General features: G+C 38.8%; 2 protein-coding genes across 2 annotated transcripts; both read left to right on the top strand.

Annotated features, from left to right (window-relative positions):
• Nucleotides 1–1,207: 1,207 nt before the first annotated feature.
• Nucleotides 1,208–8,115, top strand: gemin2 (gem (nuclear organelle) associated protein 2). The gene is made up of 10 exons (XM_067454656.1): nucleotides 1,208–1,468; nucleotides 1,711–1,795; nucleotides 1,879–1,968; nucleotides 2,077–2,136; nucleotides 2,211–2,321; nucleotides 2,446–2,490; nucleotides 2,569–2,637; nucleotides 7,464–7,574; nucleotides 7,714–7,772; nucleotides 7,868–8,115. Exons 1-10 carry the CDS (start codon nucleotides 1,350–1,352, stop codon nucleotides 7,902–7,904), a joined length of 786 nt encoding a protein of 261 aa, XP_067310757.1. The 5' UTR covers nucleotides 1,208–1,349; the 3' UTR covers nucleotides 7,905–8,115.
• Nucleotides 8,116–8,849: 734 nt separating this feature from the next.
• Nucleotides 8,850–18,397, top strand: pnn (pinin, desmosome associated protein). The gene is made up of 9 exons (XM_067455850.1): nucleotides 8,850–9,014; nucleotides 11,256–11,327; nucleotides 11,410–11,478; nucleotides 11,575–11,650; nucleotides 11,741–11,835; nucleotides 11,934–12,009; nucleotides 13,283–13,438; nucleotides 13,552–13,690; nucleotides 16,684–18,397. The coding sequence occupies exons 1-9, from the start codon at nucleotides 8,902–8,904 to the stop codon at nucleotides 17,886–17,888; spliced, it is 2,001 nt and encodes a 666-aa protein (XP_067311951.1). The 5' UTR covers nucleotides 8,850–8,901; the 3' UTR covers nucleotides 17,889–18,397.
• Nucleotides 18,398–25,267: the final 6,870 nt, after the last annotated feature.

Here is a 25,267-nt window from a genome sequence, read left to right as displayed (position 1 = left end):
TGCATACTGGATGTTTTTCCCCTTTTCACACCATTCTTTGTAAACCCTAGAAATGGTTGTTAATGAAAATCCCAGTAACTGGTCAGATTGTAAAATACTCAGACCAACCCATCTGGCACCAACAACCATGCCACGCTCAAAATTGCTTAAATATCCTTTCACATTCATCCTTTCACATTCTAAAATTCAGTTTGGAGTTCAGGAGATTGTCTTGACCAGGACCACACCCCTAAATGCATGGAAGTAACTGCCATGTGATTGGTTGATCAGATAATTGCATTAAGGAGAAATTGAACAGATGTTCCTAATAATCCTTTAGGTGAGTGTATATTTGTATAGGCCTATTTAAAAACAAAACAAACTTTTTTTTTTTTTAAATCTCATTCATAACATTTATTTATTGCAGTTGTCATTTTTCAGTCTAAATTATTTAATTTGGTTGGTAGAAACCCTAGTGGTTAATTCAAATTAAATTTATTGATCAAATTTAAGAATATAAAAGGAAAGCTGAAGCATAGCATTTAAATTGATTGGGGGGAAAATTACCTTGTAAGGTATGCATATCACACATATGAAGATTTAACAAAGCTGATCGAACCCTGGCGAGAATATTGCTTCAGAATAAATTATATTTACAACACACACACAAAAAAGTAAAAACAATTCCGCAAAAGCATTTTTTTGCGAAAGTGAATGGCAGATTTACTTGTCCAAAGGACAAATGTGAACAGGCTTAATGTTGAGCCCTGATAGCACATCTAGGTAACATGCCAGCCCACTCAGTTACAGCGTTGTTAGAGGAACGATTCCTGATAGGAGTGACAGACTGAGCAAAGGTCTGTAGAGTCTGAAGTTCTGCAAGTCAACCAAAACCTTCATTTATCAGTCTAGTGGATATAATCTAATTTAATTGATAGCTACTATTAAAGTATTTTTTAACATAAAGTGTGGATGACACATATTTTAATGTGGTTTAATAAAAATCCCCTCATATAAAGTTATCAAAATGCCCCTGAAAATCACTTCCAGGGGCAAATGTTACCACTTAAAAATATACAAAGCATTGAAAAGTCTTCATATTCTACTTCTATATTTTATATACTTTTCCATTAGATGGCCAGTCCCTTCGCCTTCTTATTCCTCCCAAACAACAGATGTCACTACATCTTTCCATCTGTATCATAGCGAGCGATAAAAGTAGCCACGGTAACCGTCGCGTCCATTGGGCGTCATCATTCCCAGCAGTGTTTTCAAAATGGAGAGGTTGACAAGCACGCAGAGAACGTGCAACAACGACTAATAAATGCTGATTTGTTTTGATTGTCGCGCATAGAAAATAACGCAAAGACATGAAGTCAGACGTGGAGGAGTTGATGCCCAGACTTCTGCCCGTGGAGTCATGCGATGCTGATGAATATATTTCTAACGAACCGCCCAGAAACCCTCAAGAATATCTCAGACAGGTCCAGTAAGTCATTCTTCATCATCAGTCTTCAATATATTATCTTTTCAAAGTAGTCCCGAGTAGAACTTTACTTGCATAACGTAGTTAGTTAGTTAGTACTCTATGCGTTTAATGAGAACATAAGATATGAGTTTAATGATCTATTTAGGCACAATCATATTCAATTACAAGGTATATGTTTTGTTTAATTATCTTTCAGATACGGCTGTATTTTTATTTTTTACAGTGAGCATTATGTTTTACAGGAAGGAAGCATCTCTGTGCCCAGATGTTGTTGTGGCACAAATTGATCCAAAGAAGCTAAAGAAGAAACAATCCGTGAATGTGTCTGTGAGTGAGACAAGTGAACACTGACTAGTAAGTTGTGAACTTATGTAAGTTAGTGTAATAATTTTGCATATTTTGTTTCACAGATCACAGGTTGTCTGGCAGCACCTCAGGGTTTCTCTCCAAGCTTGAAATGGCAGCAACAACAAGTCAGCAAATTTTCAGAAATCAGACAGGTGTTTAATTTTAACAGCACTGGTTATGTTTACTTTGACAATCACAAAATCAAGCATCTAGCATTTGTCTGTTTAGCATCGTCAATATATCTCTTTATTTTGTTTCAGAGTGTTAACAAGCATCGTCAGCATTGGAATGCTCAGTTTTTGGATGATAATGTTGTAATGGTAAGAATTAATATGTGGACATAAGTTTAACATCAAGATAGGTGTTTTAAAATCAAAAACTTCTCCCCCTTCAGCCTAAAACGGAGGATGAGGATGGATGGAGGAGGTTCTGCTTGGGTGAGAATGTTTGTCTTGACATTCAGCTGAAAGAAGACAACGTTAACCCAGGTCTTGATTATGTCAAGGTACTAATTCTGCCTTTATCAGGCATTGTAGTAGTTGTTTTCAGCATTAATTGATTACATCAAGTAGATTTATCATTACACCATGACAATGAGCATTTTGTCAATCTCTGAATCTCTTTATCAGACTGGTTTCCCGCCTTTCCTGAGCATTGTCAGCAAACTAAACCAGGTAACTGTCATTTGATTAATCACATATAAATCACACATAAATCAAATATTTAATAGTTTTATTGCATTCCCTGTTTAGTCAACCATCTCTGCGGTGCTTGAGTATTTAATCAATTGGTTTGAGGAGAGAGACTTTGTACCACAGCTGGTGAGTTCAATTGCTCCATTTTTCCATATCCTTATGCATCATTCAGGACCTAACTTTAAAGTCACCATGAAGTCACATTTAAAGCTACAATCTTATATTTTCCCCCATCTAGCGGTGAAAAGGTATATGACCATTCAATGAATATTAGTTTCAGTTCCTCTCAATTCCGATTTCGTTTCATCTCCTACGGTGGCCGATTTAGTCCAAGATTAACATGCCAATCCCCCTCTTCACATTCGACATAGTGCCATCTAGTGTTAAAACGCGAAAAGAGAAGCTTGAATTTACGGGTATGTCCCTCTTTTTTCTAATGTACTTTCGAGATGGAGGGGCAACCAGCATTCGAATCCCTCACCCGTATGTATTTTCAATGGCATATTATAAACTTACGAGAAAGAAGTCAATATACATTAATTAGCACATATATTTTTGAAAGAACTAAGAGTTTTTAGCTAAGAATAAACTAAAAAAGTTACACAGTGTAGCTTTAAAGTCACAAGTTGCGATTAGTCTTTTTACTTTATTACTGTACTGTATTACTGTATATTTTTCAAGTATCTGTACTTTACAGGGGTATTTTTATTTTTGAGAAACCTTTACTTCACTACATTTCACAGCATAATAGTGGACTTTTTACTCCACTTCATTTAATGAAAACACATTGTTACTCATTATTTTGAACTGAAGAAATTGGCATGTGTTCCAAGACAGAATAGCAGAGTCTGATTTGTGAATGAGCTGATTCGTTAAAACGGATTCGCTGCACCAAACGATTATTTTGCGAATTGGACTGTTCTCGAATGAGCAGGGGAATGGTCCATTTAGAGTCTCCAGTAAACAGAATTCACTTAAGTCTGACTTAAATGAGCCAAGAACAGGGGGATCCTCTGAGTTTAAGTGTGCACGCAACCAATAGTGCGAAAGGTTGGTCACAAATGACAAATTTTAGGATTGATAATTGTAAATGAAAATCATATTTAGGTCACGACTTTCAATTTTTTGTGAACTAAATCTGCTGCAAAGGGATGAACTGTAATGCTTGAATGTAGGCATGTCCCTATCACCATCTCAATGGTGTAAAAAACTACATAACATTTAAAATAATGCAAAGTATTGCACTTGCGTTCTTCCCCATCTTTTCAAATGATATAAATCTAGTATGTTTACATAGCGTTCATTTTAAAATGTTATGCATTTAGCCCTATGTGATGTCTGTATTTATTGTTTTTCAACATACACTACATATTTTCCTGGTCTAAAGTTTCTAACTTTCTTAAAAACACTTAGTTTCAGACATGTCAATCTTGAGTACCTATAGAGTAGTATTGCAGCCTTCATATCTCCGAAAAGTCTTTAGTTTTATTATATTTATAAAAGACATAGGCTGTACCGAGTCTTTCCGGAAAAAAACGAGTGGCTGGAGGCGTATCGTGTGGGCGGAGCTAAAGAATGACGATCGCGCACAAAGCAGTGACGTCCTCAAGCGTGGAGAAGAAAACGCTACCCTAAATAAAGTATAGCTATCAATCAGATTCAACTAATACATATATGATCCAGAATCAGATCCGGAGGCTGAAATAAATTGAACAGGAGAAACAGCAACAGCAGGACGTCTGTCTCTGTGGTATGTACTGTATTTAGTGGCCTGTCAACATTTGTGTGTCTTTGCTCGCAGTTTATGAGGACATGATTCGGTTTATGGACTATTGTATGCGATTAAACCTTAGCAGTAGCAAGCAAAACGGTTTTGCACGTCAGACTAGTGTAACGTTATACATAGAACAACAATGGAGTAACCGTTAGTGCATTTGAATGACGAAGCACGCTTTGTGAGAACGCTAGGTTTATGTTTGGGTGGTTTTACAATAAACAAACTGACACCTATAGTGGTCAGCTAAACAAATGTATTTAAACACACACCATAGATCGCATGCTCCATTGATAAATTAACTAACGTACACGATCGTGTCGTTTACTGTTGTTTACTCACGCGACGATAGCCAACAACATAGACATTTGAAGCAGTTTTACTCACCGCCTGCTTCCAAAGCAGGACCGAGAACCTTTATCGCTGGGACCGCTCCAACAAAAACACACTTCTTTGGTAACTGTTGATTTCGTGACGTCCTGTGACAGCAGTGACCGTGGAGATCCACTTTTGCGACGCGACTGAAGCGTGATGTTGTGCCGCTTCCTGTCATTTCTGCGTTCAAATCGGTTCAAATGCAGCGCTGCCTTCCCAGAATGCTGTGCTGAAGCATTGAAGTCGCTTGATGTCACCCATAGGAATAAAGTGGAGCGCAGTGCGACAGAAGTGGAGCGCAGTGCGACAGAAGTGTTGCACGGACGACTGGATCTGCACCTGAGTGTTTATGGGGCGTGCATTTCCTCTCTCGCTCTAGTCACCCTCGCGCACCCTTCCGGGAGAAGAGCCCGTACGGCCCATACAAGGACCTTCCGCTCTGTCGACGTCAAGCGGACCCATACTTGAAAAAAACTCTCTGAAACTTGTGAGAAACCGGAAGGAGTATTTTTGACACAGAAATACTCCATAAAACGTCCAACTTAGTGTTTGAAACTTTGTCTATGTTTAGGATGGGAATCCAAGTCTTTAACAGTGTAAAAAGCTCAGTATGCATGAAACAGCATTTCACCCCCCGCCTTTAAAATGTCAATGCCATTGTTTTGTCTGAAGATGCACAACAGTAATGTTTTTTTTTCTAAGGCATGGTTATAAAAGCTACTTAAATGTCATAATTGAAATATTCCTGGCCTAATCCTGGCTTAGTCTAAGCCCTGTCTGTGAACTGACTAGTGTTGGCTACTGACAATTCATAATAATTCATAATAATGTTCGAATAAGCAATTCTTCCTCCTTGAGGTATTTTGAGCTGTAGGATTAAATAAAATATTGATACAGTTTATTAAAAAAATAAACATTCATTGATGATTACTTTTTTCTTTTAATACTTAAGTACATTGAAAATCAAGAACTCAAGTAAAATTGGAAAGGAGTACCTAACCATTTCTTAAGTATCTGTACTTTTACTCAAGTGCTTGATTTTTGTACTTCATCCACCACTGCATGTATCTGAGTGAAACGGCATCTCTAATGAGAAAAAATATAGGGCGGGACTATATTTTGTCCATCAGAAATTGATTGGTTGGTTGTGGTTTTCTATTGGTTGATCACGTGCACAGACAGGTTGCCCTGCCCTCGCACCAGTAAATGCATCATCAGAAAAGAGATGCTGCTGCAAGAGGAAGGGGAAGCTATTTTGATTTAAAGCAGCACTAGGTAACTTTTCAACCTTCATAATATATTTTTTAAGACTCTTGTGATGATAAATCGGCTTACAATAGGTTGAATGACACGTCTGCCATAGCCTGATGGGGTCTGTATCGTTTTTAATCGTACTTTTAAACTTTCGGGTAGTAACCCAAGAAAAAAAAAGAACTACAAAATTCGACTGCTTTACGGCATATACGTCACTTCCACCAACACACACACTTCCTTAAATTCGGACGTGCGAGCCCAACTTTGTTCGTCGGATAATATAGTCATGTCCGAAGCAGCAGAGACAAATAAGAAAGAAAAGGTTTTGTTGGAGGAAAGCAATAAGAGGAAACGAGAAAGTGATGTGATTAAAGGCAGGACGAGGATCAACATGTGACCAGCGTTTGCTCTTCGGCGTGAGCTGAAGGAGGCGTGCCCGACCGATGCTGTCATGCTTGTTACAGTGAGCTACCACTCAAACATTGAACTGAAGTATCATATAGATTCTGTAAAACGGTAACCAATAGACTACTATAATGACGCTGCTTGTAAACGTGAGCATCGTGATTATTTGGCGTTTGAAAAAAATAAAACCCATGAAATTATATTCATAAGACATGCTGAAACATATGCCACTGACTGTAACGTTACCTGGGATGAAGACATTTCACACGCGACGCCAGAAGAACTCTGAACTCCTCTTGCAGTGTTCAGGGGAACTAGTGCTGCACCAACCCGCGGCGCCACTTTTATGAAGTTATTTGGCCCGCACCGCACCACTGTATATATTTTTACAACCCGCCGCGCACCCGCGATCATTAAATAGACATACGGGGTCCGCGGGTTATGAGACGACCCACGCATCACTAGTTCAGGGCTATCAGGGTTGTCATGTCAACAAATGCACGCGCGATGGCATCCCCTGTTGTAGGATGACGGATCTTACGACAGTAGTTGAGGACATTATTTTTTCCAAACTGTAGGGGGACCCCGAGTGCAAAAGTAGCCAAGTGCGGCTTTAAAGATCACAAGTGCATATGAATTTAAAAATAATAATGATGTACACAAATGAGTACTACAATATTCCATTAAAAAAAAGGAATGGTCAATTTTGATTTCATGGTGATTTTAATGGATTGCATGTACAATATTATAACAGTTGTTTTTTTTCCTTTAAAGGGACAATAAAGATTTTTGGATTAAAATATCCAAAAACCACCAGAACAATGTTATATATATATATTTTGTTGACTTACTTATATTATCCCAAATGTTTCCAAGAATGATTAAATCCAGAGAAATAAGTTATTTTAACCAGGACACTTTTATCAATGACGTTACACCCGCGTTACTCTCGATTCCTGGTTTTATTTTGTAGAAAACATGGAAACACCAAATACGCTCTAATATATTAGTATAGTTTTGAATTAGTGACCTAGCATCAAAGAATTACATATTGTGGCTTTAAATGTACATTTAATTTAAATTAATTCAACTGTAATTTCTCAGTTTATCTGAGTATTTCATACATTAACATTTATCTTCACAGGGCAGATGGCTATATGCATTACTAGCATGCCTTGAGAAGCCGCTGCTTCCTGAAGCACATTCCCTTATCAGAGAGTTGGCGAGACGCTGCTCAACAGTGCGTGCCAATCTGGTAAACACCTTTTGGTTTGCTCTGAATTAAAAGCTAGGTTATCACTGTTTTCTCCCTGGCTTCCGTTGCAGTCGGAGGCTTGTTTGTTGACAGCCTAAAATAGGTAATCTAAAATAGACTGGATATTTTTCTCTTCCAGGAGAGCAAAGATGATGATCGTTTGTCAGCTCTTAACTTGATGATTTGTATTGTTGCCAGGTAACTGAAATTATAACTGCTGTTATAACCAGATGTAGTGTTCCCTGTGCGCAGGTGTTGTTATGAAGTATAATCACAAATTCTCTCTGTTAAAGGTATTTTGAGCAAAATGACTTGGCTGACAAAGACTGAGAAACAGATGGAAGAGACTTTGTGAAGAAAATTCATGTGAATTGGAGGAACTATGAGTGATACTCAGGAGATTTTGTTGAATATACACTGCAATATTTAGCAAATTTCATTGAGTTCCATGTAATATTAAAGTAGACCTGTTACAACTTCAAATGACTGTCATTTTGAATCATTGGTGTTGTAAAATAAAAGTTAATTTTTTGACATAAAATGCAAATGCATCTGTGGATTTTTGTTATTTCATTGTCATTGTGTGGTCCAAAACCATGTAAGATTTTTTTTTTTTTTTTAATTGTCCCATTTTTATTGAAAATGTAGGGAAAATGAAAGCTTCTTTCTATATTTTTATATACTTTTATATTTATACTCTTTCCCTTGCAAAAAATCACCTTATAGTTTCAGACAAAATTAATTAAAAAAGTATTAATTAAAGTATTAATAATTAAATGTGGTGTATGAGACCATCAAAGAAGAAGCATGTAAGATATATACTTTTTATTTTATTTTTTCAAAAAAAAAAAATTCCAATAAATCTGCTTGCTCAAAATTAAAAAAATAATGAAAAATGGACGTTTGTCTCTGTTATCGGCTATATTTGAAAATCTGAGATAATGTTGTAATGTAGGGTAAACATAGCCATTAGTGACAGAACCATATGCTTCCGCTGGATGAAAGCGGTCACTGATACTAATTTTTTTATTTATATTATTATTATTATTAAGAATACTGAAGCATTGAAGATGTAGAAAAAACGATGTAGGTAAGAGATAGATAAATATATTAATTCGTCTATTTTTCTACTCATAACCATCTGTAACAATCTCGACGGGGATCCTGTCAATCACATGGGCGTTCCTTGCGCGCCACCTGTGTGTGGGGTTTCGATATGGCAGGACCGCCCACAGATGGGACCGCCCATATGATCAGCGCTACTCGCCTTGAGACGAGCGCGCGCACGACGTTCCGTTCCACGCACTGCTGTAAATCGAAGAGCAAGATGGCGGTGGCCGTGCGAAGTTTGCAAGACCAGCTTGAAAAAGCTAAGGAAAACTTAAAGAGCGTGGACGAAAATATTCGAAAACTAACCGGCAGAGATCCGAGTGAATTGAGGTATTATTTCCTGAAAGCGTTTGAACTAGTCACCTTTATTTCGTGGAAAATAAAGCAGGGCCTTTTAGCAAGCTAAGCTAGCGGCTAACGCACAAGCTAAAGTATCACGTGTAATTGTAGCTTTTAAATAATCGACATATTACACTAATTAGTCTTTATATTTGTGCAGTGATATCGCGCAGCTATCTAAATCACCTAAGACCTAAAAAATACAGTGCTACAGTAGAGCTAGCAGCATATCTCTTTTTGAAAGCACATACGCATTATTAAATACATTCGGTATAATGAACATTATCTGGTTTAAAAACTAGCCTTAGTAACATGTTAATTAGATTTAAAAACTACGTTCTCTTTGAAGATTGGCCCTTATGGTGTATCTACATTCAAATGATAAAAGGTTATAAACAAGTCTAGCAGGGACTTCCTGCTTTCTATTAGTTTGTATGGGAAGAGATGCGTGTTTCTGGTTTTTCATTCAAAGCTTTGGAGACCCAACACAGTAACGTAATTTTGTTGTCTTCTAAAAGTAACCAAAAAGCCTTTTAGAGGTGCATTGAAACTGTCTGGACAGGACAATATAGCTTTTTCTAGTCTTTTTTTTTGTGGTGGTGCTGTCTATCGATTAAAATAACTAATGTTTTCTGCAAATAATCACACCCACCATAAGTTTTATTTAAAAAAAAAATACTTCACAATAGTTTTATATTGTAACTTTACGTTTAATCATCAAATTAATGTAGAAACAACACAAGATAGGTCTCTAAATGGTGTGAAATGTACAAAATTGAATTAAGTTCTTACATAGTTTTAGTGCAGGTATACTGAGTCATTATCCACAGGGCTTTTTTTGAGAAGACGTAGGGATGGGCATTTTTGTCAATTTTTCATTCCGATCATCGATAGGTCTCAAAAATGAGTAATCGATTAACCATGGGCGGGGCTTGTGCGGGGGGCGGGGCGCCGCCGTCATGGAGATATGGAACTATTTTAAGACTTATAAAAATGTATGCGACAAAAACATGAGATGTCTATGCAAATATGAACATATGACTATACAAAAATAACTGTTACATTATGATGCATAAATGTCTTAAAGAAAAAGAAACTAAATAGGCCTAACTGTCTCAACTAACCAAGTCAATGTATCGGGCATTGTATTTGAGCTGCTACTGTGAATACACCACCCCGCAGAACTTTGCTAGAGAATGTGTTCTTATTATAATTCTATGTAGCCTACATGACAGATTGGCGCTGCACATCATTTTATTTTTCATGATCAAAGTGAGAAACATTAAAACAGATCGAATGTTAAAAAAATGAGTAACACTGCTGCATTATTAATATCATTAATGTTTTTGAAAAAGAAATAGCCTATCTAAAAATAATATGACCGTCTCAAATAACCCAGAGTCGAAAATGTTGGGCTGTTCGCATTTGAACTAAAGCTACAGAGAATAAACACCAGCCGAAATAACGGCAGCGCTTTGCTAGCTGGTTATTAAACTCAACCAAACGCCATCCTATATGAGATTAATCTGATATAGACAACATATCAAGTATAAAACAAACAATACAACTTGCATCGGTGGAAAAGGACGCGGATACGGAGGTTACCGTCCGAAATGCCGCAATAACCAATCCGAGAAATATACAAATATATTTTTTACAGTCAGGGCGATCATCGTTTTCATGATCGATCGTCACGTTCGAGTAATCGAGTACTCAACCACTGTTGCCCATCCCTAGACCATTGTAGGTCTGTTTTTAGTTTAAAGTTTAACAAGTTATTGTACGAAATAGTTTTCCCCATGATGACAAGGAATGGTGTTTTAAAATACTGATAATTAAACATCAAAATGGATTGTGGTTGGCTTAATTCGATTAATTTTAGTTTTTCATTTTTATCCTTAGCTCATAGTTTGTGGGTGGTTTGTTTTTTGGGTTCTTTGTTCTGGATGAGATTACTTTGTGCCAAAGTATTAGAATATGAGTTGATGCTTTAAAGCAGTTTCTCCTCCATTTTTAAAGTTGATAATCCCTCTTATCAGTATGCTATAATTGCATTTACTGTTGTCTATATATGTTGTTTTTCCATTATAATCCACTGACCTGGATTGTGATTGTGAAGCTTATGTATTGTTGCTGAGCAATAAGTTGTACAGTTAGTTGGTTAAATTTGCTGGTCTTTTATTTGAATCTGTGCTTATTAACTGTGCATCTTGTAACTTCTGCCTTTTCCAGACCGGGTCAAAATAGGAGACTGACCATCACAGGCCCAGGTGGAGGTAGGGGGCGTGGAATCAATTTGTTGAGGTAAGAATCTGTTATTTTCTAGGTAAAGGCTAGTAATAAGTACATGTTGGATTTGTCCTTAATTTCTTTCAACCCCTCTCAGGCGTGGACTCTCAGATAGCGGTGGAGGACCCCCAGCCAAACAGAGAGACATTGAAGGGGCACTCTTGAGGTGAGGTATCTCTCACAAATTACCTTATTTCTCGATATGTTATAAAATAACAGTTGAGGTTTCCAAGTGTATTTACAACATGTCTCGTCAAACTAGGCTGGCCGGGGATCAGCGAGCCAGGAGAGATTCGCGCCATGACAGCGACGCTGAGGATGATGATGACGTCAAAAAAGTATGCAGACTATATTTCCTCCCTGCCTTCCTCCCCCATGTAGATTCGCCCCCTTATTGTTTGAGTCTTGCTTTTGTTTTCTATCTGTAGCCAGCGTTGCAGTCATCTGTGGTTGCTACCTCCAAAGAACGTACGCGCCGAGATCTCATTCAAGATCAGACCATGGACGAGAGAGGAAAGCAGAGGTATTGCTTTTGTTTCAGGAAATGTCTGCAAAGCTTTTAAGCATTCATTTTCTTGTTTTCTTGAATTAATTAAAAAATGATAAATTTTTCTCATTCAGAAACCGGCGCATGTTTGGCCTATTGATGGGAACGTTGCAGAAGTTTAAACAGGAGTCTACTGTGTCCACAGATCGGGTAGACATATGCTATGAATTTTTTACTTGGATGTTTTTTTTTTGTTTTTATGTCGTCCTATTTGTTCTTTTGTGTGTGTGTGTGTGGTTCCTTTTAAGTGTATTTTCTGATAAATTCATCAAGAACAGAAATGTGCAAACTCAGTCCCAGAGGGTCACTGTTTTGAAGAGTTTAACTAACAATGATATAACTCGCCTGCCTGTAGCTTAACTGGTTCAGGTGTGTTTGATTAGGGATAGTGCTAGGGTTGGGCGATGTCTATCAAATAAACATTGGAGAAATTAACTATGACAACGGGGGTAGTGATAGGGGTAGGTGGGCCATGGGGCATGAAAGAGCATCATCTCGTGCATCTAAACAGTGCTCTAAACGTGGCGCTCTTTAAAATCAGAAACTTTTCTCTTGAGACCTTGCATTTTGTGTTCTGTGTGAACGAGCCATTAGAATTTACAATGAAGTGACAACTGGCAGAGATTGCCTCATGCTCAGTGCTTGTCATGCATCATAACTACTTGGTGTTTTCAACCTCATAATGTTTCTTTTAGTTTTCGGAACATTTAAATACACATGCGTACTAGCAAAATACATTTTGTAGTTTGTAAAATACACTGGTGTCTATGGAAGCAGCAATAACACTCCATTCAAATAGAATTTGCTTGCGTTCTTTATTCATATCAGATACACATAGTGTAAGTAACTATAAAGTTTACACTATTTGTCTCCCAGTTTACCAGCCACTTAACCAACTTGCATGTATTTTGGGAGAAATGTATTCACATATTCATTTATAAAGGGTTTTTAAATGACTAATTACACTTGTGCGTATTTGAGAATCGGAATATAAGACAGTGTCATTAAGCAAGTTTGTGAATATTTTTAATTTTAAAAAAAAGGAAATAAAAGCGATGCATCTGTCATAAAGGTCTTTTTTTGTGGCTGGAGTGAGTCATGTGACAAGCAGGACGCGTCGCCATGGAAACTACATGATGCCGGCTCAACGTCGCAATGACTTTCAGCCATCGACTATGGCATCGTTTATTGGCCCAACCATAGTTGGAGTTGAACTTGGCAGGACAGTGGCCCTTCAGGATTGTTTGCCCATCCCTGGTCTAGAATAAGGATTTTTTTTTTTCAAGGGGGTCTGCCAAAGTGGAATTATTTCTAACCCACTATTTTGCATTCAGTTCATCTTTATAGTCAGTGAATTGTGTACAGCACCAAGTCAAAATACATCTGAGACGTGCTACTTTAATGCCGTTTCTCCCCCCTCCAGTTAAAACGCCGGCAAGAAATTGAGCAGAAATTGGAAGTGCAGGCAGAACAGGAGCGTAAAAAAGTTGAGAGTGAAAGGAGAGAGCTCTTTGAAGAAAGACGTGCCAAACAAACAGAGCTGCGACTGCTGGAGCACAAAGTGGAGCTCGCTCAACTGGTATGTCTCGGCTGCAGGGCATTTTATTGTATGCTTGCAGTAATTTTTTTTTGTTGATAGATTTTTCTTGGATTGACTTTTCATACATGCGTTGTGCTGTTGTGTATTTTCAGCAAGAAGAGTGGAATGCACATAATACTAAGCTCATCAAGTTCATTCGCACTAAGACCAAGCCCCCGATCTTCTACCTGCCTGGGCGAATGTGCTCCGCTACTCAAAAGCTCCTGGAAGAGTCTCAGAAAAAATTAAATGGTAAGTTTCTTGTTATTTGCTTTTTTCTTTCTCCATTTTCACAAGTTATAATTTAGACCCTGTTTACACCTTATATTAACATTTACTCTAATGTTCGTTGCTCCAAAAAGTTTTAAAGGGTTAGTTCACCTAAAGCCTAGTTCAAAATGCATGATTTTCAAACTCGTTGGGTCACTGCTCTTTTCACACCACAGGACTATCTGGGGTAGCATTCAGTCACTGCTGTGTTCACATTGACCGATCACACTTGCGTCAGACCGGAGTTCTCGCTCGAGACTTTGAATTGTTATTCAAAATAATAAACTGCACAAAGTTTTCTCCAAATTGTCTGTGCTGATTTGTGGAGAAAAAGAAAAAAGCATATTGTGGAGGAAATTGTTGGATAGACAGAGGGAGTAAGGATTGTGTTCTGCAAAGAGTTAAATAAATAATTGTGTAATCTGCGGCTGGATGTCCAAATGTTTGGGCTCTGTTTCAGTTTGATAAAATTGTAAATATATCTATTAAAATGTTGAAAATCTGTCTAACTCCTCTCTGAACCTCTCGCTGCCCTGTATCTCACTCTCTCATTGGCTGTCGGTCATTGCCGATGTAATTCAGTCAGAACTCATTTCCCACAGCAAGAGTTTGAATCGCAGTCAGGTCCAGATATTTAGCATGCCAAATTAGGGCTGGGCGATAAAACGATAACGATAATTATCACGATATAATTTTCCTCGATAAAACGATAACAACAGGTCGATAAATTCTCGATATAATGCTTACGCGCTATGCGTAATGCTGCGCATGCATATTGCAGACCGGGCGTCTGCGTGCTGCACGCGGTAATGTTTACAGTCTGTGGCTGACAGGCTTGGAGGATCGGAGTTAAGTGGAGCGATAAAAATGAGCAATAGTGAGGAAAATGCAGCGCTCACGGCCAGCTCGGGGGACACAGATATCGTTGACAAGTTAGTTCGCTCAACTTCAGTGGTTTGAGGATATTTTAGTGATCCCATCCGACATAAAACAGAGCGACGTGCGTGGACTGCTTATCATAGGTTCACGTTCACCACACGGAATTTAATTATTAAATTATCGTGTTTCTTCAAAGTTCTTCCATATAACATTGAGCCCAACACAGCGGTGAATCTACATTAACTACATTCACACACCGGCTTATTGTTAGCTGTAGTGGGTGACTTATTTACAACAGGCTAACGTTACCAAACTATATAATCACTAAAACATCGGACTTGTACATCGCTATCATAATTGTTTGTCTTTGGTGATGTATTAATGACTCCGCATCGCCTGTATCAAAAGAGAAATAATGTCATCTGGTGTTTAAAATTAATAAAATAGACTAGACAGCCCTTACTGGAGATCCACAAATACTGAACTTTTCTCTCTCCCGACCAGCCCACTGTCGGTGAGGTGTGTGTGTGTGTGTGTGTGTGTGTGTGTGTGTGTGTGTGTGTGTGTGTGTGTGTCGGTGAGATGCACGGTGGACCAATCCACTGTAAGGCAAGAGAAGGGGCCTCAAAATGTTTCTTAAAACGCTTTTTTTTTTTGACCTTTTGCGTTTTTAGTGTTTTACTTACACAATTAAATATATATAATGCAATATTGAGCGTTTTTGTTCTATTTCAGCTGCGAAAATCGTTCACAGCAGAACCGCAACGCGTCTCACAGCAACGTGGGTAAATGAACGATTCAGTGTTTGAATGAATCGTTTGAATGAACGACTCAATGACTCGCTCATTAAGACGGCCACCTGCTGCCACCTACTGGTGGTTTAATTTGATCTTTAAACATACTTTCCAACATGTCTTATTTGTCTATTCAAAACTACAAATCTCAAAACATTATTTAATGCTGTTGTCATTTTTCAGTGTAAATTATTTAATTTGATTGGTAACAGCCCTTATAGTGTTTTATTTTAATTTAATGTATTGATCAAAATTACAAATATAAAATGAAACATGAAGCTTAGCCTATATTTAATAAGCTTAAGGGAAAATGCCCTTTATAAAAGGTGAAAATATCACAAATTTCAAATGATTCAATAAAAATAAAAACCACAAATATGCAGATTTAAATATGTCAAAGCTGATTGAACACTGGTGAGAATATTGCTTCAGAATAAATTATATTTACAACACACAAACACACACACACACACACACACACACACACACACACTTTTCCGGACAAGCTAATTTTTTACTTGGACAAGCTTGAACGATTTACTTGTTCGAAGGACAAGCACATGAACATGCTTAATTTCAAGCCCTGTATAATGATATATTATTGATATAAAGTGTTGAGTAAAAAAATGCTGACCACAGTTAAGATTTTAATAAATAAATCTACCTCAGTTTAAATAAATTGTTCACTTGTTTGGGAAGTGTTTGTCATGTTTTGACAATAAAGGATAGTTTAAAACCACAGCTAACTGTTTGTTTTCTACATATTTCACTCAGGAGCAAAAATATGCCTTTAAACTTTAAAGAAATAAAGATTTTACATTTATCGGGATATTTATCGATATCGACTGATATGCTAAATTATATCGTGATAATTTTTTTGGGCCATATCGCCCAGCCCTATGCCAAATATATCGCTGCCGTCAGTGACTCGTCGGCGGTTCTCTCTGATCATGCAGTGTGAATAATCAAAGACGTGATTGTCACTTGTGTGCACGAGCACCGTTTTGCAGATGAACTCAGGCAGTTTCGCAATTTTTTTTCTTTTTTTCGGCAGGCTAATATCGTCGGCTTAAAGAAAATTGTCATTAATTACTCATCCATATGTTGCAGATTAGGAAATTTTTGATGAAATCTGAGAGCTTTCTGACCCCACATAGCATTCAGTCACTGCTTTTATTCACATTGACACATGCGTCAGACTGGAGTTCTGATTATCCTTTTTTTTTTCATTCATGATTATTCTGATTATTACCACTTTTTAAGGCCTATACATATACACAACATTTTTTTTCATCTTTCCAGGTGTGTTTGATGAGAGACGTGAAGCCTTTGCAGAGCAACTCAACAAAATGGAGGCTCGGCCAAGGCGTCAGTCCCAGAGGACAGGTGACAGAGAAATGGAGGATAGCCGTCGGGCTGAAGAGACGAAGAAAGAAGATCAAGAGGAGGGTAAGGCTGGAGTAGGGCGGACAGGTAACAGGCATGATGTGGAGATAGAGGATGAGGAGGAAGATGTAGTGGAGGAGGAAGGAGAGGATAGCTCAGAGATTAGAGAGAGGGAGAAGGAGAAGGAGCAGGCCGAGGAGAAGGATAAACATGATGAGAGTGAGAGGAAGGCTGAGGAGGAAGATGAGGAGGAGGACGAGGAGGAGGATATGGGAACGGTTGAGGTTAAGGAAGACGAGGAAGCGCAGATGGAGGTCACTGAAGTTGTTAGGGAGCCTGAGACACAGAGTAAGCTGCAGGTTGAGAGTCCAGAAGCCATAGTTGAAGAGGTAGGTAATGTAAAAAGGGATGAAGAGCAGGAGACAGAGAATGAGACTCAGCAGGACGTCGTAATGGACTCTCAGAAATCCCCTGAAAACCTCATGGAGAAACAGCCTGAGCAGTGTAAAGAGCCTCAACTGGATGTCCCAGCCCCTGATGTGACAGAACATGACACCAAACAAGACACTGCACCTGAGATCCAACAGCCACAGCTTGAACCTGACCCCGAAGTTCCATCTCAAGAGCAGAGCCAGGAACCATCAGTCCAGCCGCAAGGAGCCACAGTGGACACGAAGGAGGCTGGCGAGGAGGCCGATGACGCTCGTGGTCGAGTTAAGGTTCGGGAAAAGAGGAGCAAGAGCCGAAGTAGCAGTAGCTCCTCTTCCAGTTCCTCTTCAAGCTCCTCCTCCAGTGGATCCAGCTCCTCTTCTAGTGGCTCCAGCAGCAGTTCCTCTGGCTCCTCCTCGTCATCTTCCAGTTCACGCTCCCGCAGCCGTGGCAGGGATCGAGATGGCCGAGACCACAAACGCCGCCGGAGACCGTCAGACAGGGAGCGTCGGAAGAGTGGCAGTGAGAGGGGACACAAGTCCTCCAAAGGCAGTGGACGGGAAAGCAAGGGGTCCAAAGACAAAAACGCCAAACCTGACAGGAAGAGGACGAATTCAGAAGGAAGCAGGTCAGGGAGAAGGTCCTCCAGAAATGAGAGGGATCGGAAGTCTGATCGAAAGGATCGACGTTGAGAAGATGCTTCCAGTCTTGCATAAGGCTGTTGTGTGGTTACTCTAGTTTTTTGAGGTGCAGTTGCCTTAGTGTTTTTCTTGAGTCGGTTTCACATTTGAAGTCTCCATCTCCCAATTTTTTTCTGCGTTTTGTCTGGCAACTGGTTATTTCAGTGTATCTTGGAATTTTTAAGATTTATAAACTGATTTTAAGAGCCAACACTAAATGTATTGGTTTCATGCTATATCAGATCTTCCACAATATCTGACAGAAACATTGATTAAAATGTGCTTCTCATGCTGATCCACCACGGTGTTGCCAGTTCCTGTGATACAGTAGCCATTGACGTTTTCAGTTATGTGATGCCATACTAATGTAATTTTTAACATTCAGTGAATATCAAGCATCCATTCTGACAGTATCTTACAGTGATGAGGTTCTTTTTCTTGTTGGAGCAAAATTGTCTTTCATTTTTTTGTATGAATCACTATTAACATGGGGAAAAAACATTAAAGACCATTTCTCTTCATTATTCTCTTCTTGGTTATTCATATTTGCACATTTGTATTTATATGCTGATTTAAAAAAAAAAAAAAAAAATTATTTCAACATTTAAAAAAATTTAGCCTAGCAGTTTAAGCCCTGATATATAAAAATAAGTGTTGTATTCAAATGAAACAACATGGTAAAATGACATGTTAAACAGTTGCTGGTGTGAAATGGTAACACAGCCTTAAAATATACAATACACAATAAAAATGAAATGTACAATGGTAACTTTCTTTTCCCCACCTCATGGTGGCAGTAGTGCTTTACAAAGCAACATGAGATTGTGCTGTTTCCCCAGGTTTTCTGCCATGTTTTAGTCTGCTGATATTATATCTGCTTGTTTCCAAATAGTTACACACATCGATGCAAATGTGCATAAAATTCCCCCTCCTCAAACTTGGCCATATTGTAGCAGATATATAAATATGTACTCTTGCCTGCCATTTGCAAGAATAGGCTTTATTTGGCCAATCAGAATTAGCTCTAGAAATTACCAACTTTTATTGGCCATTAAAATAATGTGCATTGTTTACATCCAAGAACTACGCAGGTTAAGGTCACATTGAGGATGGAATTAAAACTATTAAAGATATGCATCGTGTGTAGAAATGTATTAAATATTCTGTCTCAATCTAGAATAATATTCTGATGTCCAAAAGACATCATGGAATCAAAACAACCTTTTTACCAAATTACATATTGATGCACGTTCGTGGGCTTATTGATGGGGGTAATTGGATAATGTTATACATTTATGAATACCTAGGCCTATACACAAGTTCACAAATGTAATATGGGTATGGCAATTCATGTTGACTTTGCTTTACGAGTGGCCATTACCTCAAACTGGATCTCTGTTCCTCTTTCCAATGTAACCCTTCGTGCCCCCTACGGTCCTTCCCGCTCAGTGTAAAAGTGAGCAGTCAGCTGTTCTGAGCCTCATTAGCGGTGTCTGTCTCTGATGAGCGGGATGATGAAGCCTTTCTATTGATCCGTCTCCAGAGGAAAAAGTGCTGGGTAAACAGGACAGAGTTGCAGCTCAGAAGGGACCTGCTTGGGCTCGACGCTCACAGAGGTGACGCATGGTAGAGAGCAAAAACTTTATCTTGCTGTCTACATCTCATATTAACCTACAGGCTACATTTGTTTAGAAAGTGGTACAGTCATTGCTTTCTGTGAAATGTGAGACAGCAGTAACAGTTCATCCTTTACTGTGTATAGGTCATATATATATATATATATATATATAGATACACACACACACACACACACACACACACACACACACACACACACACTGATCTAAAGGATTATTAGGAACACCTGTTAAATTTCTCATTAATGCAATTATCTAATCAACAAATCACATGGCAGTGGCTTTAATGCATTTAGGGGTGTGGTACTGGTCAAGACAATCTCCTGAACTCCAAACTGAATGTCAGAATGGGAAAGAAAGGTTATTTAAGCAATTTTGAGCGTGGCATGGTTGTTGGTGCCAGACAGGCCTCTCTGAGTAATTCACAATCTGCTCAGTTACTGGGATTTTTATTAACAACCATTTCTAGTGTTTACAGAGAAGGGTGTGAAAAGGGGGGAAAAATCCAGTATATGGCAGTCCTGTGGGCGAAAAGGGCTTGTTGATGCTAGTGGTCAGAGGAGAATGTGCCGACTGATTCAAGCTGAGAGAATAGCAACTTTGACTGAAATAACCCCTCATTACATCCGAGGTATGCAGCAAAGCATTTGTGAAGCCACAACACGCACAAACTTGAGGCGGATGGGCTACAACAGCAGAAGACCCCACTGGGTACCACTGATCTCTACTACAAGTAGGAAAAAGAGGCTACAATTTGCACAAGCTCACCAAAATTGGACAGTTGAAGACTGGAAAAATGTTGCCTGGTCTGATGAGTCTCGATTTCTGTTGAGACATTCAGATGGTAGAGTCAGAATTTGGTGTAAACAGAATGAGAACATGGCTCCATCATAACTTGTTACCACTGTGCAGGCTGGTGGTGGTGGTGTAATGGTGTGGGGGATGTTTTCTTGGCACACTTTAGGCCCCTTAGTGCTAATTGGGCATCGTTTAAATGCCACGGCCTACCTGAGCATTGTTTCTGACCATGTCCATCCCTTTATGACCACCATGTACCCATCCTCTGATGGCTACTTCCAGCAGGATAATGCACCATGTCACAAAGTTTGAATAATTTCAAATTGGTTTCTTGAACATGACAATGAGTTCACTGAACTAAAATGGCCCCCACAGTCACCAGATCTCAACCCAATAGAGCATCTTTGGGATGTGGTAGAATGGGAGATTCGTCCCCTGGATGTGTATCCCACAAATCTCCATCAACTGCACGATGCAATCCTATGAATATGGGCCAACATTTCTAAAGAATGCTTTCAGCACCTTGTTGAATTAATGCCACATAGAATTAAGGCAGTTCTGAAGGTGAAAGGGGGTCAAACACAGTATTAGTGTGGTGTGTCTAATTATTCTTTAGGTAAGTGTACATATACGCATACCATATATACTGATCAGGCATAACATAATGACCATTGACAGGTGAAGTGAATAAGTGATTATCTCTTCATTACTGCAGCTGTTGGTGGGATATATTATGCAGCAAGTGAACTTTTGTCTTGTGTTATAATGTGTTAGAAGCAGGAAAAATGGGCAAGCGTAAGGCAAAATCTTTTTGAGCGAGTTTGACAAGTGCCAAATTGTAATGGCTAGACGACTGGGTCAGAGCATATCCAAAACTGCAGCTCTTGTGGGGTGTTTCCAGTCTGCAGTGGTCAGTATCTTTCAAGCGAATGCTGGCTAGTGTGGTCCGATCAAACAGAAAAGCTACTGTAGCTGAAATTGCTCAAGAAGTTAATGCTGGTTCTGATAGAAAGGTGTTAGAATACAGTGCATCACAGTTTGTTGCGTATTGGGGCTGCATTGCTGCAGACCAGTTAAGGTGCCCCCTGTACACCGCCGAAAGCACCAACAGTGGGCACGTGAGCATCAGAACTGTGAAGTGTAAAACCTCTCGCAGTTCAAAATGCTTACACTGTCTGATGTCATATGTCACATCAGTTACGTTTTTTTATTAAGCTGAATACATCTGACGAATCACGTTTTCTTTTACAAAACATGGATAGCGTGTTGCTTACCTGGGGAACATGGCACCAGGATGCACAACGGGAAGAAGGCAAGCTGTTGGAGGCAGTGTGATACTTTGGATGATGTTCTGCTGGATAACCTTGGGTCCTGCCATCCATGTGGATGTTACTTTGACACGTACCACCTACCTAAGAATTGTTGCAGACCATGTACACCCTTTCATGGATATGGTGGTGGCTGTGGCCTCTTTCAGCCGGATAATGCACACTTCCACAAAGCAAAAATGTTTCAGGAATGGTTCCCCACATCTCAATCTAGTCGAGCATCTGTGAGATTTTTCGCAGTTTATAATGTTTACGCTGCGTCCAATGTCATGCGTTGCATCAGTTACATTTTTTAATAAGTTGTATTGCGGAAGGCAGTCTGGCCATTAAAAAGCTTGGAAGCATCACGATCATGGCCATAGGCCATATAGGCTATGAGGTATCCGAGGTCTGGACCTTGGTACTTTTCTGAGATGTTTAAAATAAATGTTGTTAAATAATTGACTAATAGAGTAGTAACACTACTTTAGTGTTGCAGCAAGGATATTGATAGTGCCAAGATCTTGATTTTTCTGCGGCCTGTCACTGCTCGTCAATGTCAAAATATTTGAGATGACCAATCAAATTAAAGTAGGTGGGCTTTATGTTCACAGCCCATGCTGAGTGTGAATTCGCATGATAGTTCAGTAAACCTTGCGAGATGGACGTAGCTAAACAAACATTTCATAATTGACAGCTGTTTTAGGATAGAAATGTTAAACATAATAATCAGGCAAACAAATTAAATGGCTAATTTTGACATTTTGCATTAAAAAAGGACATTAGTGATTTCATCAGATAGGCATAATATAATGCTATAGTTTTTATTTACTAAATGAGATGTTATAGATGAATAGTAGCTACTCTGAATGAATGATTTTCTTCCACACTTTGTGGGTAATCACGCAGTGCTAGCGTTCTGTCAGTGGTCAGTGTTTTTTCTCAGCGGTCATATGAGAACAGTTTGATTTTTAGATCAATAGCAAGATTCATTCCCCCAAGCCTCAAAGGCAGAATGATTGAGCACAGCTCAATGAAACCAGGGTCTTTTAATAAGCGGGCGTGGGAGTCCCTTATAAATGGCTTAACTGACTTGTTCACTGACACTATAGTGTGTGTCACTTAGGCTTGTTTAACAGTTTGTTCTTTCGAAAGCTGAGTTGTGAGGCTCAGAGGGGATCGGAACAGACTCCTGTCTCAAGAGTGCATCTGTTCGTGACTCTCTTTGTAATGGAGAAATTAAACTGATTCGATCTGTGTTAAGTTTTCTTTGGCGAGCTCAGTCAACTGGTGAGTTTCAACTTTCAAGGCATTGAATTATTAAGACTTTTCACTCATCATGTTTACATCCAGAAATATGACATCATTTCTACATTCTTTTAAAAGTCTAAATAGCGTTAATTTTTCATTTTTCAATGATGGTGCTTGTTTGTAGGTGAAATAAGTTTGAATCCACTTTAAATCATAAAGGCCTGGTTCCACAGACAGGGCTTGGATTAAACCAGGATTGGGCTTTAGTTCAATTAGAGCATTTAAGTAGCTTTTATACACATGCCTTAGGAGAAAAAAAAAACATTACTGATGTGCATATTGAAACAAAATAATGTCAGTGACATTTTTAAAGATATGTCAGTGCAAGTTTCTTTCAGTTAAAACAGCTCAAACATGCATTTTAGCCTGGACCTAGGCTTAAGACTTGTCTCTGAACCCAATACTGTTCTCTCTTTGTTTTCTGTTTTTCTTGAAACAAACCAACCAAAACATTTTGAACAATGAAGTTGTAATATGAGAAATTAATTTGACCGCAGAGGTGTTCAGAGTTTACTAGGATGGCAGAGTTAAGGCATTGGACTTAAGATTCGAAGGATGAATGTTTTAATCTTCAATCATTAACACGAACTAGTGGCTTAGTGGTTAATATGATAGGTTTAAAAATCTAATGGACAAATGTCCTGGTAGCAAAATAATCTGACTGAGAGACTGCTTTTTATCTGTTATAAATAAATACAGAACATTTTGGATGTGTAATCCAGTGGTTAAGTTGTTGGACCTAAGATCCAATGGAAAAGTGCCCTTTGGATAACGAATTATAATTTAGCATTATTGCAGTACACAATTTCTGACAGCACGAGCCAAAACCAGTGGTTAAGGCTTTGGACTTAAGATCTAATGGACAAATGTCTATTGGATTTTGTATATGGGATTGGACTGCTCAAACTACTGAACACACCCAGGATTGTGGTTAAGGAGTTGAGATCTAATGGACAAATGTCCAAAATGTCCTCTTAAGTTCAAACCCCACTCTTGGTAATACAAATTTGGTTTTCAATTTGATGTTTAAGCACGGATAAGCATTTGAAATTACAGCACAGAGTGGCAAGTTAGAATGCGAGGGTGTGGTGCAGTAAATATAGTCTTGCCCCAACCAGGAGGGCCGAGTGGTTAAGGTGTTGTGGACAAATGTCCTTGTGTGTTCAAACCCCACTCCTTGGCTTATATCTGTAAAAAGAAATGCAGAATACAAGTTCTAACTGCATGAGTCATTGAAACAATTAATACAGTATCTGTAAAAACAATACAATGACTACACATTGAAACCTTAAGGTTTTGGATTTAAGAACCAGCAGACAGATGTCCTCATTGGTTCAAACCCCACTCCTGGTAACAAAGTTCTGTGGTTTTAAATTGAAACTGGCTAGAAATAAAGACCTATTCACACTGGCTGTGATTGAACTGCTGGAGTTCACTGAACAGTCGCTTCTAGTGGGTGCTCCACTCTTTATTGGTTGGTGAATAACTTTCTGTACTTCCAGCAGTCGCTGCATTGTGTTGCTGCTCATTTCCATGAAGTCAAGGTCTTTCATAAATGATATGCCAAGATATGGCAGGAACAGTTAGAGAAAATGCTATTATGCCAGTCTAAATTCCTCCAATGAGACCAGAACACATGGTATTTAGTGCAAGTGACATTTTTATGTTTAGATTTATGTGAGATACACTGTTGATCTTAGTATTTGCACTCATTTGAGTGTTGAATGTGGCGCTGCGGCTGCTGTGTTCCAGTGGGAGGCGGCATTCAATCTTTCATTTTGATGTAGTGTGGAAAGCCCTAAGGCGCAGAGAAGAAATCTACACCATGTGCGAACCACCGCAGAGCTTTGCGGTTTCGGATCTCAAATGATCCGAAAGCTCCTTTGTGTTTTCCTCATAGACAGCCCTAAATTGTAAATTAAACATTCCCTCATAATCTCTGTTCTGATGGGCTCATTTGATGCGTTACATTTCTTTTAGATTTTTTTGTCTGGCTTGGTTGAGTTCCTGCACCACCATCCAGTCGAGATCTTTGAACCAGTTTGGAAGGCAGTACACAGATTTAGACGTCATGTGAAGTGCCATGGCAACAGCAAATCTGCAGTGCAAGTTACACTTAGCAAATACACATAATTTCAAAAATACTAAATTTCGTTTCTCAATACTTCCTGTGTTTTGTTTAAGTGACCTTACTTCAAAAGCGGTGAGGGAAATGATTTAAGACTTTATCTACCATGAGCATGAAAACCTCTGAATGAGGTTTTACCTTGTGCCAGCTTTTCCAAAAGTGTGTTTGAAATGACACTCAGCAGGGCATGAAATGAAATGCAGCTTAAAC

Source organism: Pseudorasbora parva, chromosome 10 (genome assembly GCF_024679245.1).
Source record: "Pseudorasbora parva isolate DD20220531a chromosome 10, ASM2467924v1, whole genome shotgun sequence".
Classification (NCBI taxonomy): Eukaryota; Metazoa; Chordata; class Actinopteri; order Cypriniformes; family Gobionidae; genus Pseudorasbora; species Pseudorasbora parva.
The sequence above is the reverse complement of the archived record's forward strand: the minus strand, read 5'-3'. Positions and strand labels throughout refer to the sequence as shown.